General features: G+C 33.6%; 1 protein-coding gene across 2 annotated transcripts; it reads right to left on the reverse strand.

Annotated features, from left to right (window-relative positions):
• Positions 1-9602: 9602 nt before the first annotated feature.
• On the reverse strand, positions 9603-11909 carry LOC120071306 (Calcium-dependent lipid-binding (CaLB domain) family protein). Of its 2 annotated transcripts, XM_039023501.2 has the most exons (2): positions 11592-11900; positions 9603-11163 (listed from the first exon to the last, which is right to left on the reverse strand). In XM_039023501.2, the coding sequence occupies exon 2, from the start codon at positions 11093-11095 to the stop codon at positions 9992-9994; it is 1104 nt and encodes a 367-aa protein (XP_038879429.2). In that variant the 5' UTR covers positions 11096-11163; positions 11592-11900; the 3' UTR covers positions 9603-9991. The 2 variants fall into 2 exon arrangements, with proteins under 2 accessions (XP_038879429.2, XP_038879428.2); XM_039023500.2 differs by having other exon boundaries at positions 9603-11909.
• Between the last annotated feature and the right edge of the window lie 2968 nt (positions 11910-14877).

Here is a 14877-nt window from a genome sequence, read left to right on the forward strand (position 1 = left end):
GATGGGTCAGGGCTAATGATATAGCCCATGCTTATATCCTAGCCAACTTATCTGATGTGTTCACAAAAGAAGCGTGAGGATATGAGTACTGCCAAAGAGATTATGGAATCTCTACGAGGGATGCCATTAAGCACATTTACAACAGTCGCATCAAAGTGGGGACCAATGTTTGTCAACATGTCCTAGACATGATGGTCCACTTTCATATGGCAGAAGTAAACAGTGTTGTCATGAACGAGAGAAGTCAAGTTGGTTTTATTCTAGAATCTCTTCCGAAGAGTTTTCTGCAATTCTGAATGCATTTATGAATAAAATTTGACTATTCTACTGAGTGAGCTATAGGCTTACCAGAATGTTGAGAACAAAGGGTCTGGTGTCAGAAGGAAATGCTTCTACTACTGAGAAGTGAGGAATGTCCTCCAAGCCTGAAGTTGCCTCCTCTTCAAAGAGTAAGAGTATTCTTGTGAAGAAAGGCAAAGAGAAAGGGAAGAAGAAGCCTACTGAATTGAAAGGCAAGGATAGCCCTGCAAAGGGAAATGTTTCCACTGCAACGATGAAGGTCACTGGAGGAGACATTGCCCTCAATATCTTGTCGAGGGGAGAGCAGAGAAAAGGCAACCAGGCTGACTTGACCCTGGGACCATTTGCTCAGCTCATCCAGTGGGAGAAGTTGCTACTTGTTTTTAATTGTTAAAACTTGTATAGAACAAATTGTATATATTTTTGTGATAAATGAAATGTTCATTTTCAAAAATTATGTTTGTTCTAGCAACCTCTGTTGAGAATTAAATTATTAAAAGCCATTTGTAAATATTCAGATATCTAAATGGCTAGATCAAAGTATAGAAAATTTAAAGATTTCTAGATCAGATTGTTAACAAAGAGTTGTTGAGACAGGTCAGATGCATCTTGCTCAAAGAGTTGAGAGTATCTCAATGTAGTGGGAGGAAAGTGTGCTTCCTAGCCATTATTGAGATTAAGATGCAATCCCCTTATAGTTTTATCTAAAGCCTATTGTATACTAAAATGTTTACAATAATTCTCTCGGCTAAAGTGTTTGAGAATTACCTAGTAGGACTAGGAATACCAGATAACCTAGGACAAATGGGAGAAATATCGGGTATAGAGATATCGAATGGTAAAAAATGGGTATGGGATACCCTAGTTTATTGTATTTCTCTATAAAACTCAGAAACTCAATCTTATATATTGGATGTATAAGTTACCACTGAAGTTTTAGTCCAAGTGAGAGTTTGTTGGGTTTTATGTCCTAAAACTCGTGGTATGTAAACAATGGAGCTTATTCTGATAATTCAATAAAGGTGTTTTTGAATAGATCTATTGCTTGAATAGAAATCCAATAAACCTAAAAGTCCCTTGACTATTGGATGAGTACTTGAACTTTATGTGGAGACATAAAGGTGGATCAGGCTCAAGTAAATAGTCAAAATGATCTATAGTGCATGGATAAGGTTGGGTACCTTATTCTGGTAACACTATTGGATACGACCTGCTCTGTAGTTGTTACAAGGAGTTGTAAAGTGCTACAAATGAATTGATCCTAATTCATTCATGTTGGACATGAGAAGTGGGGGTGTCCTTGTGCAAAAGAGTTTGTACAAGATCGGACCACGAAATGACTCACTCTTAATTTATAATGCTGTTTACTATTTAGGACTGACTATTTCAAAGCGATGACCTAGGTAACTTAACTTTAATCCTGAGCTAACTATGAACTCCTGTTTATCTGGGATTGCCTTTAGATTTGCATAGGTGAGGGTTGGCTCAACAGCGCCGGCTCAATATGACTGTCATTTCAGAGGTAAGACTGAATAGATAGCTGGGGACATAGGGTGCAAGAGGAAATTCACTCCTACCAGCTTTAGGGATAGTAAAGAGGTTGTTCCCTTAAGTGCTGATTCTGGGGCTTGAACAAGAGATCCCGCCCTCTCATTTGGCATGAGAGGGACTCGATTTTGTGATTGGATCACAAAACAATTGTTCATTAGGGGATCAGTGGGGACTTAAGAAAAAGAGGTAATTTTGGGGGTAAAATAGAGATTTGACCCTGCCATTATTACGAACAACCTGTGAAGGGTTAACTTACTAATCATGGTTATATCGAGTGGACATAATATATCTACAGTGAGGAGAGTTCAACTATGGGCTTTAGTGGAGTGACCCATTAGTTAACAATGAGGGTTAGATTGGTCTAATGAGTTTAGCCGATTAATCTCGAATCATTAGAGCCCATGATCTGTAGGTTCATGAAGTCCCCCTACTAGCTCGGAAATGGATTAGCTCTAGAGTAGTGTGATAAGTTAATTTGAAAAGTTTAAATTAGAATCAAACGGAACTGGAGAAAATATATTTAAATATGATTTAAATATATGAAGATGAATTTGTATTAAAATTAATTTAATATTTGATATTAAATTAATTATAATTATTTAAATTATTTATTAATTTTTATTAGAAAATTAATTTATGAAATTAATTTGTAAAATTAATAAATTTTTATTTTAGAAATAAAATATGATTTTAAAATCAAAATAGATTTTGGAAATTGAAAAATCACACAAACTTGAAAAATAGATTTTTTCAAGTCATCTTCAAAGTTGCTCACAAGGAACCCACCACCTATTCTTTTGTTTACTCCAAGCATGAGTTGTATCTCATACAATACTTCTCTTTGCATGATAGTCTGCAATATATTGAAGAGATGGGAGTGAAGAAATGAGGATGAACCGACTGAATTTGTACTGAAAAATTCGGATGAAGAAGGTATTTTTCAATGGGTTGGTTCAATGAGCTTTCTCCATATTCCTTTTGATTCCAGCTTATTTTGAGCCCCACAACTCAATCTAGAGCATCAAGAGGATAGCAGGGAAGATCTTGTGGTGGTCTACACAAGAATTCGGAGGATTTTGCAGATGGAAATGGAGATTTTGTTGGTTAGGCCAAAGTATGTTCTTGAAACCCATTATACTCTTTTTTAGCATGTTTCTTTTCAACCAAAATTAATGAATTAGAGTGCTTATGGATCCTGAACTCTTCCGCTGCGTGCTGGTGTCGATCTAACAATCACAATATATAGTAAAAAGTTTCAGCATGACTCATTTCATATCACAACCTAACTACAAAAAATGATTGAAGCATGCTAAACATGTAATGTTTACCCCCACTCCCAAATTAAAAGCTAAACATTGTCCTCAATATTTAAAACTAAAATTAAGCATAAAGAAAAAAATGATAAAGGGAACAGAAAAACTCCCCTGGTTTATGCGCATCGGGTGGCGGTTGGTTTACCTGATTCTTTGTTTTGTTTTTCTGTCATTTTTGTTTATTCCTACAAATGAGAAAAGAAAAAGAAAAACAAGGAAAAGCTACAAGAAAATAAAGAAAGTTAATCTAAAATTTCTTATTCTTGAAAGTAAATAATGGAAAGCAATTAAAAGTTGTTTTATTTTTGACGTCTGGCTACCTCTAGGAAGGGAAAATTTTTAGCGTCGATTGCTCGATGTAACCTATCTTTTAACATTTTTCAAGGTACGTAAAAATTCTCATACTTCTCCGTTCCCCTCTTAGATGAATCTATATAGCTTGGTAGGGCTATAAGAGTACTCATCTTTTAATGAGACCAGACAGGTCGGATTTTATTTTTCTAATATTTGACAAAAAAAAAAGAAAAAAAAAGAATCAAAGGACTCAAATGATCCAAAAGAGTCGAAAGAAAGAAAAGACTCAACAACTGACTCTGACTCATAAGGAAAATACAAGCAGTAATCAAAGATACAAGAAATATCAGGAGTAAGAATTGTTCTAGGCTTGGAAGGCTCTAACTGTTTTATCTGAAATTCCTTGAGGTGCGATGCATGCTCATACTTATCCTCACTTACTTGTTCTAAACACGGCATCATCTTCATCGTCGATACAGGAAACTCCTCAATAAGATCGGCTTCGGTGCCATAGACAACGGGAAGCTCTGAATGGTTTTCCAATGTCAACATGGAGTGTGCAAGCTCAAGGGTTTAATGGACCTCAACCGGCACGAGGGTTTGAGTCTCCAGGTGAAACTCAATTGAATCCTGACCACAATCAGAAAAGCTATTAGCAAGTTCACACATTATTAAATCCTACGTCTTACCTTGATCGAAATTTCGAAGAACCAGCGGCTCAATAGGATCATCGATGTGAATCTCTCCACCATTTAACTCAGTACTCTCAGAAGATGCATCTTCCCAACACTCATCGATTCTCCTAACCGAATTAGTAATCTAAGCAAAGGGATCACACAGATTCTGAAAGTCGATTCTAACCTCATGTCCGAAATAAAAGCTATCATGTTGGAAACTCGATGGTCTTTTAGAAAGATAGGAACGTTCCTGCACAAACTCCCAAGAGTAGTCAGAAAGTTCATCAACTAAATTTTCTAAAGAAATAGCTATATTGGTAGAAGGAGACGACATCGATAACGGGGTTTAGTTAGGTATCTCCCAAGGAGCATAGCATTCGCGCTCAAGACCATATGAATCCTATGTGTTCAGTAACCAAAACTTGAACAAGAGAGGTTAGTTCATTTATTTCACTTTTAAGCTCATTAAATTCTCTTATCTCTTGTGCTCTTTGATGAGCCGCATACTTCGCTTGAAGCGCGTAATAGATGTTCATATCCATCATATTAAAACAAGTATACACAAGAAATATATATATATATATATATATATATATGGTTTTTTAAAGTTTACTCGTCAAATTAGCTAAGAATGAGATTTAAATGGATTAGCGTTCCCCGACAATGGCGCCATTTTGTTCGGCTGCTAAGTAGGTGTTGTTAATTCTACCTAGCCCAAAACAAACAATATTTATAAAACTCATACATCTACTAAAACTAGTTCGTAGTTAAAGTGAAAGTAAGAGGTCGATCCTCAAGGAAGGATTTAATTCTAATCATTTCTTAAATAACTTTGACTATTGAAGTAATAAAGCGGGGGTTTGATGAATTTGAAAAAACTACTAAAAATCAAAAGATAAAAGATGAATGTAAATAAGTGAGGAATAATCTTGCTTCTAGTTCTAGTTAGACGTTCAATGCAAATCGTATCATCAAATTATAAAAGTTAATTGACAATCGGATTATGCTCGCAACTACTCACTCAACTCGATTAAGCTAGTCTTTACAAAGGCAGACAACTAGCAATAACCTAGTCAAGAGAGCGTCCTAAACATTGATTAAGGTTGGATAGGCCAAACCCTAATCAACCTACATGCTCTTGCTTCTATTGGGTTCGATAGAAGCATATAGAATAGAACACATGCGCATTAGGTTCTAGAAATCAATTGCGTTGATTAATTGTTAAGCTAGCTTTCTCAATTAACCAAGTTTTCTCTAAATCTAGTAATTAATGCATCCTAAGAATAGCCATCAAACACACAATTACTATTGCCTCTTGTACATCTTGGCTAGACCTTCCATCGAACACATTGAAAGCAACATATTCAACAATGATTGTGACAAAATCAAGCATCTAGGTTGTACATGTTCAAGATATAAATCATTCAACATGCATCAAGAATTAAGCATAGATTCAAGAAAGCACAAATTCGGATTGCAATTCATAAGGAAAAAGGGAAAACTCAAAAGAATTGTAACAACCCTTGAAGACTAGAATCAAGATTCAATCAAAACTTCACAAATTCGTAGAAAAAATATCATGAAGAATTTTCTTCCTCCCCCCGTCGAAATCTGGAAAGTTTCAGTTTTTGTATTACTGAAGGTCGCAGCGTCGTAACCCTAGGTTGACGCTGATCCGATGCCCACTTGCGCAGATGCACGGCGCGCATGTTTTTATTTTCCGTCATTCTCCGGAGCATTGCGATGCTGCCTTGTTTTGCTGCTAATGCCTTCCAGTTTTTAATGCAGACAAACAATGGCAGATAGCAAAAATCTTCTTTTAATGACGCACAAAAGATGTCAGCTAGCAAAAAACTGCACATCTTCATATTTTCTTCATTCTTTTCTCCACTTCCTTTGATCTCTTTGGTTAATTTGACTCTTATGCTCTAAACTCCTCATAATAGCTTCACAACTGTCGGGATTGTCTTTTACTTATAAAATAGACATTTTAAGCAAACAAATATGATAAAATTGAGGGTTTTAACATAAAAAAGATAGTCTTTTACAAGACCTATCATCAAGGCATCATTAAATTGCTTAACAATTTCTTGTAAGTGTAACTCTTCATTTTAGACTCTAGAATTCCGCCCTAATGAGCTAACTGTAGGAAAAAACTAAAGCAATCATATCCATTTCTGGAGTTTGAGTAAAATTCCATGCAAACACCATCCGTAGGGGGACACAAGCAAAGGTGTCTCAAGACCAAGCATGAAAGTTTATTGCAAACCAATGAAGTAGATTGTGGGATGCGTTGATCCACTTCCCTCTCCTACTTACTATAAACACTCTCTCCATTCACCTTGCTATTGACCTATACAAACACCATCCTAGGGGATACAAACAAAGGTGTCTCGAGGCCGAGCATAGATCTCACTGTGTGAACTATTTAGGGAGAAACATAAGAAGGAAATTGAAGTATCATATACATCATTGTCCTCCCACTAAGTGTTTTACAAATAAGAGTTCATAACTTAGGTAAATAATAGCTAATAATTTTATTAAGTGTAACTTTGCCGAAAGTAACATTTACGTTGGATAGTTCAACAACGTTGGTTTATATTCATTAAACACTTTAATAAACATGAATCACTTATTGCATGCTTGTAACAAATCTATCTAATTCACCTTCCAAGTCAGTTGCCAGGTAGGGGTGTTTCGTTTTCGTCAGCTAAATAGCCTAACCTAAACAGAACTGTCCTTGGACAGATGTCTCTTATAGATACATTTGTTGCAAATTTAATCTTTTATTCAAGGACTCAATTTAATTCTATTAAACTAAAATAAAAAATTAAACTTATTTCTATTCGAATGAAAATTATTAAACATAGGTCTAAATATGAAAACTATTTTTAAACTATTTTTTTTAAAAAAAGAATTAAACTTATGTTAACCTGCAATTCCTTTTTCATCACATTACATACATATAATACTATTAAAGTAATGAAATATATATCCTATGGTAGATTATTCTATATTACATAGATTATGACATCCCCATGTTGGATGGTTACATGAATCCTCCATATTTGAATATTTATGCAAGACAACCATTATTAGTAATGGTTTTTAAAGTTTATCTCATTCCAAATTTTAGCACTTCACTTGATAAATTTCATAAAATATTGTCATAGCTTTGTTGTCCATTAACTTTCAAGTTTATCGCATTCCAAATTTTAGCACTTCAATTGATAAATTTCACAAAATATTGTCATAGCTTTGAACTATAGGATTTCAAAGCATGTATAATTTTTGCTAGAATTCTGCTAACAAACCTAAAAAAGGTTACCTTTTCAAACTTCATGAACCAAAAAAAGAAAAACCAAAAGCTCAGTTCAAAATAGAATTTAAACCTTTAAATTATAAATTGGTCTTTCATGGGCTGCATAGAAAAAGCTCATATAAAATCTCAAAAGTCAGTCTCATTCCATGATTCTCTCTGTAGTTAACAGTTAGTATCAAGGTTATAAATGCTGAATATCAACAAAAATATTAACATTTCAATTTTATATAAATGTAGATAGAAATATCAACCAAATGTCGATGCGAGGAATATATCTAGAAAATTAAAACAATATTTAAATTAAAAGATAAATAATTAACACTTTTTAAATAAGTTAATATATCTATTATTTATATGATATTTACATTTGTTTCATGTCGTCACTTATTTTTTACATTTCATAATTTTTCTACAATATAATGGATATGTCGATTTACCCTCTTGTGGATATTGAACCCTGAAAATGTAGAAATGTCGACGTGATAACGAAAAGTTATACCATGGTTAGGACCAAGGGATAAAACGAGGCTTCTTGCCTTTGAATTCATAATTTTTAATTTTCATGGACATCATCTCTTGTTCTCCAGTCAACCATTTTGAACCATCCATTATTTTATACAATCCAAACACAAATGACATAAATTCAAACTCCTCAACCCTATATTCAATAACCATCAGCTTATTAAAACCCTGAGTCAAACAAAAAATAAACATTTTGAATTTTAAGAGATAAATTCAAACATACTCCAAATGGAAGGACTCTAATTCTAAAAAAAAAATTGAAAGTGATCCATATCAAATTCAAAGAATTGGTAGAGACAAACAAGCCATGGGCCACTTGATGACACTAAGGTTGGTGGAAGAGGAAAAAGAAGCCACTAACAAACCAAAGAAACATAACACACAAGGTAAAAACAACCCACAATCAAGTTCACTTTTTTCATAAAGGCATTGGGAAGGGTATGTTAGAAATTTCAATGTGAAAGTGGATGATGTGAGTGTGACTTAATTCCAAACAGTATATAGCTAATAACTACTTTGGATTCCTTTCTCTAATCCAACATTACAAACAATTAGTCCCCTGTTTCCATTGCATTTCAAAACATGAGAGCACTTTGTGTTGACAAAACTTGACCTCTACCTGCCCCACAACTCCATTTCAATGCAAAAATTTCAATATTCTTATTCATACCTTTCCTTAACCCTTCTTCTTTTGTCTTCCCTTTTCTAATAAGGGATTGTGTCACAATGTATTGATAAAGTTATCTTTGGCTTCTAAATGGCACAAAACCCAGTCAAGTTGACTATATAGAGCGATATGAAGTTGCGAAACAAAGAAAGTGAGAAAACGACGGAAAAAATGAAAGTCTACACAAGATTTACTTGGTTCACTAACAAGGACATATCAGTTTATTATTAGAGAGAAATATCAGATACCATAGGTTGCAGAGGTTCCAATGGGGTTAGATAGTTTATCTATGGTACCTCTCTAAATTCTAGGTCCATGATCATAAATCACATAAAATACGAATACAGTTTAGGTTTAAGGGATTCCAACATAAAGATTGACCCTAGGCCCTCTCTAAACTCTAGTAAGACCTCGTGTTTGTTCATTCGAAGCACTAGATAATAGATTCAAGACATTCCAACATAAAGTATTGATCTACGAAAAACTTGGTCATATATGAAAATAACAAAGTTAAGGGTAATAACGATTACGTTTATAAAATAAAATTTGAAAAGTGACTCTAGTAAGACCCCGTGTTTGTTCATTCGAAGCACTAGATAATATAGATTCAAGACATTCCAACATAAAGTATTGATCTACGAAAAACTTGGTCATATATGAAAATAACAAAGTTAAGGGTAATAACGATTACGTTTATAAAATAAAATTTGAAAAGTGACTTTATAAATTTAGACCTTGGGTAAGAATTGAAAATGATTTATAAAATGAAAATCATAGAAAGAAAAAGAATAGTTAATAAGCTTATTTGCATATGACATTATGTATATCCACAAAAAAACGTATCACAAGTGGTTAACATGCTCAACTTCATAGTAAAAGGTTTAACTACCATTTTTTGTGATATGGATGAACTCTACTATAATTGATCAATTTACAGTCAGGTAAAAGAAAAGTTGTTGAATTAACATATAAGTGATTTCTATTCTTAAACAGTGGAATTATATGAGTAATGAGTACAAAGAGTATTGTTATTTAACATATAAGCAAACTCTGTGTTAGTACAGCTTGCTTGGATACAATCAATCTCTATACATTGCATGAAAAAACAAACTCTAAACAATAGACAAAGAATGTCATGTTGCCATGACTATGACAGATGATTTAGTATAGATATTATATTAGGAACAACTCTTTAAGAAGAGTTGCAAGCTAAAAGAACAAAAAAGTATTAAAGATTAGTCATAAATACCATTTGATTATGAAGCCAGGGAAGTTTGAATAGCTCCTGATAAGTTATGAGTTCCATACCTTGCTAGAAGTGTCAAATTTGCACGACCTATGATTATCAGAAGAATGCCCTGCTACCGTAGAAAACCCGAGATCCATCCTTTTTCTTTTGGTCGATTTCGGGTTTGGGATCATGGCTTTGAATCACAACACCTCGGTGTTCAAGCTCAGGCTTATCGAGATCCATCGGAAGTTTCATCTTTGCCAAAGACTCTGTAAACTGCTGCATACTCTTCATATACATGTCAACAATTTGCTGCTGCATTGCAGATTGCTCGGCATCAAGATTAATGTTCCCTAAAGGAGCTGAAAAGAGCTGACCAAATTTCACAGAAGGAATACTTCCTTCCTTTTTTATGCTAATCTTATCTTCCTTCTTTGTAAATTTTGATTCCTTATCCTCCACAGCTCGGCCACTCTTCCGTGAAGTTGGAGTATCTGGACAAGGACCAGAGACTTGATTTTTGGCTTCAGTAGTAGTGACTGAAGCATTAACAGAATTCAACGACTCACCTGAGAAACGGGTTTTCTTTTCAGCAGAATCAACAGAGTTTCTATCATCACTTAAACTCGTCGTTGTGGAGCTTAAAAAGCTGGAGTTTCGAATGCTGCTGTCATTTGGGGAAACTGATCCCAGTTGGTGTTCTTCAGTTGAATTAGCAGTCATTTCAAAGTCATAGGGCGGTTGAGGAGGCGACGCACCGAGACGGAGAAACGTGGCAATTCCAGGCCTCGAACAGGAATCATTTCTGGCCAGAGCAAAGTACTCAGATACCATTTGTTGATTCTCCATCACCACATTAACATCAGGGAATTCAATCCTAGAATACTCAGCTGAATCCAACATCACTTCTGATATTTTCCTGTCCAACAACACAACTTCTGAAGAAATAGATGAACTAACCGGCAGATCGGATACCGAATTCAATGCATCAGCATGCAACGATTTATCTAACGACAGACTTAACTGGACCGTTCCAGCCGGGGAATGGAAGAGATCTGTAGAAGAGAGGCTATAATTCTCTGTCACTTTCCCTTTACCAATAACTTGTGATAGTGGGACCAAAGCAAATCCCAAAAGCTGATCTTCCAAATAGTTTCTAGCCCTACTAAGCATCCAAATCTCACATTTGAGAACAGAATCAAGCTGAGTAATTTTCATCCTCAAATTTTCATTGAAATCAGGATTCTTCCCACCTCCATGAATGACTCTAGTGGACAAGGTTTGGTCTGGATTATAAGTGAGAGAAAACTTTGCATAAACATCCTGGTTTTCATATATGCATATATTGTGAATGTTTCTAGCATGATGAACAAAAATTTCAAGAACCCCAGAAGATTCAGAATCACCCATGTTGCTTGAATTCATATCATACCCAAACACGGAAATCTCATCAAAGGAATCCATCAGAAAATCACTTCCTCGGCAATTCAAATTCACCAACACCACCCCTTTTCTTAAAAAAAAAAAAACTAAAAAATCTCCTCCACTCTAATCAATAAAACAAAAGATCAATCACAAACGAACCCATCACAAGACAAACCAATCAAAACTCAACAATCTGAAGAAAACAAACAGAACCCATTTGAAGTCCCAACAAAAAATTCTCGAAAACCCAAGAAAGAAATCACAAAAACAGAGAGAAAGAGGAACTTACATAGAGAGAAAAATGAAAAGCAATGATGATAATGATTGGGGGTTGTTGCTTTGAACAACTTTTGATTGGTTTATGGTGAAAGGAAGGAGGGGGTGGGTGAGCGATAGAGATTTTTAAGGGACTTTTGGTTTTGGGTTTTGTTTTTGGCTTTTGGGGGTTTTGGGGTTTACTTTTGCTTGACATTGCAGCTTCCACTTCCCGCGATAATTGGTTCCACTGAGGAAATTGGAGGCCCCCAGTCGGTCCCAACTCCATTCTCCCAAAAATCTTCACAACCATCGCCATTGCGCGGGCGAACCAAAATCCCATAAGGCCATAACTTACTCAAGAGAAAAACTTAAAAAATTATTTTCAAATATACTTTTTTAAAAGATGATTTTAATTAATTTATCTTTTATGAATAGGTAAAGGAACATGAACTAATCGTAGCTTAGACTTCAACTAATCATTGCTCATTACAAAATATAACTCTCTACTTCACTCTTACATTTCTTGTAGCCATTCTTGAAAAATTATACTTCATAATCGTAGCATAAAATTTCCATTGGTATCTATACAAGGAGTGAGTTGAAAATGTGATAAAAAGATATTTTTGGTCCCTGAACTTTCGTGAAAGTAATAAATTAGTCCTTGAAGTTTAGTTGGTAACGAGATACTTTCAAATGTGTAACAATTTTCTCCACAAACTTTAATAAGTAACACTTTAGTTCTTATACTTTGAAATTTCTAATGATTTAGTCCCTATAATGAATTTTTTTTTTATCAAAATTAAGTTTCAATTTATTCATAATGACTTAGTCTTTCTAGTTTAGAAGAAATTTCATTCAACCAAATTAATATTTTTTTATGTTCTGGACTAAATCATTATAAAATTGTTAAGTATAATAACTAAATTTTTACATATTAAATATGGACTAAATATTTACAAATTTGAAGGTATAAGGACTAAATATAGTTCACTCCATGTTTGAGACTCTAATCATAATAGTTGGTGTTTCCAACTATTATAACTTACTATTAAGTACAGTATTATTATTTCAATTTTTTTGTTACAGTATTTTCTAGTTCTTACTCATCCTAACTTTTCTTTTTTGTTATAGTATTTATTATTTATTACTCAAATTAAAATAGTCTGTACCTCAAACACACACAATTATAACTTATAGGCGAATATAATATAAATAATTAACCTTTTTAACTTATTTTAAAAGCGTAAAATGTACATGGTATGCAATTAACTAAGTTTAGATGTTTTATACTGTAAACATTGAATTAATGAAGTTAGTATAGAGACCTATTTAATTGAACATCCAACATTTGACTTGATATCGAATGTTCTTGACCTATTACTTTTTTAGTAGACAAACTACTTTATTGACACATCTTTTGAAAATTTAAAGATCTACTAGCTTATTAAGAAGAAAAATAGAGAACTTAATAAATACAACTCACTAAGTTTTGGATATGTTTGTTAACCGTTTGGTTGTTTTTACATTAAGCTTATAATTACTACTTAAATCCATGTGTTTATAATTATTATCATCTACCTTTACAAACGTTTTAAAATTTAAACCGATTTATGAAATTTATAATTAAAAATTAGTTTTTGAATTTTTTATATATTTGTAATTTGGTAATTAAGGCTGGTCAATCCTTTTTTTAAAAAAAAATAAATAAATAAAAGATAAAAGATAAAGGTTGGCTAAGTTTAGGACATTATTTCTTAGATGAATTGTCATAGTCCTCTCTCGATCAATCAAATAAATTTTATAATTACCGATCACTACTACCTACGCTACTGAATAGTATATATGGCAAGATCGGATCAATCCATAAAGAAGTACAAATATAATTTCAATCTAATTAGATTTCTAACTAAAGCAGTAACCAGGAGAAAATAAAGTGCAGGAATATAAATAGCGAAAAATAAAATGTGAGAAAATAAAACCGGCCTAGCTTAGAGAATAGGATCAACCCAATGTTTGATTGGTCACAAAATTTCTATGGATAATTTCACTCGAACTAATGTGCTTAGCTTACTTGCTTGGATAGCCAAGACAAGTACTCGAATTAACTAATTAATTGTTCAATTAAACTAGATGTTTGATTAAATGAGTTTGATAGCATTCATAGAAAACTCACATCCACCTTAATTAATTTCTTAATTAGGTTAATTGTTCATTTGTTCGGGTTCAATAGCGTCCATAACAAGAAAACACCCACATTAAGTTTGGGGGATTTCACTAAGACAATTAATATATCAAACAACCTAAGCTACTAATTAGTTTTATTCTTGAATCGATTAATCATGCAATATTGTAAAAGGATTGTCCTAAACAACCTAGAATTTACACATAAACATGCTTCAACCTTTGCCCCAATGCAATATAGGTGTATTTATTATTGGGATTTATGCCCTAAAGCCTCGTAATTAAATTAATTATTTAATATAATAGTTTATTATTTCAAATATGCGATAATTAATTATCCATTATGGAAAAAAGCCAAGGTTATTTCATGAGATTTGAACAGTATGTAGTAGACATACAAGTAGATCATATTCAAATAATAACCTAAAGGGTATATAGCATATGGATAAGGTTCGATGTCTTATCCTGGTAACACTATTGATACGATCTAATATGTAAGGGTTACAAATGTTCTAAGTGTTATAAACGATGTAATCGAAATAGTTCGTGTAGAGACATACGAGTGGAGGTATCCTATACAACGACATTGTATAAGATTGGACTACGAAATACTTAATCTCTCTTTGTAACACCGTTGACTGAAGAGATTAATATTTCATAAGATAACCATGTTACTCGATCTCAATCCTGAGTGAGTTATGATCTCCTGTTTGTGAGGGCAATCCTTTGATTTTTATGGGTGAGAGTGGCCCGAGTCACCGACTCAATAAGCTACCATTTGGAGGATGTGTCCAAGTAGGGAGCTGAGAACATAGCTACACAAGATGGAACTCACTCATTCCCGCCTTTAGGGTAATAGAGGAGTAGTTTCCCTTAAGCATTGATTTTGGGTCTTCAACAAAGGGTACCCTCCCTCTCACTAGCCCAAGAGGGACTTAGTTTATGGTAGGACCATAAACAAATTGTTCATTAGAGGAATCAGTGGTACTAAGGAATAAGAGATAATTATAGGGGTAAAATGGTAATTTGATCTAGCTATAATTACGAACTACTCTTGAAGGATCGACTTACTATAATGGTTAAATCATGGACGTAAAATATTCTATAATACAAGAATGCAGTTGTTGGATCTTTAA

The sequence above is a fragment of the Benincasa hispida genome, chromosome 2, assembly GCF_027475165.1.
Source record: "Benincasa hispida cultivar pf3 chromosome 2, pf3_genome.v1.1, whole genome shotgun sequence".
Taxonomy (NCBI): domain Eukaryota; kingdom Viridiplantae; phylum Streptophyta; class Magnoliopsida; order Cucurbitales; family Cucurbitaceae; genus Benincasa; species Benincasa hispida.

Coding starts and splice junctions, on each gene's coding strand:
- LOC120071306 (XM_039023500.2), bottom strand. CDS start 11,341: ATGGATTCCTTTGATGAGATTTCCGTGTTTGGGTATGATATGAATTCA.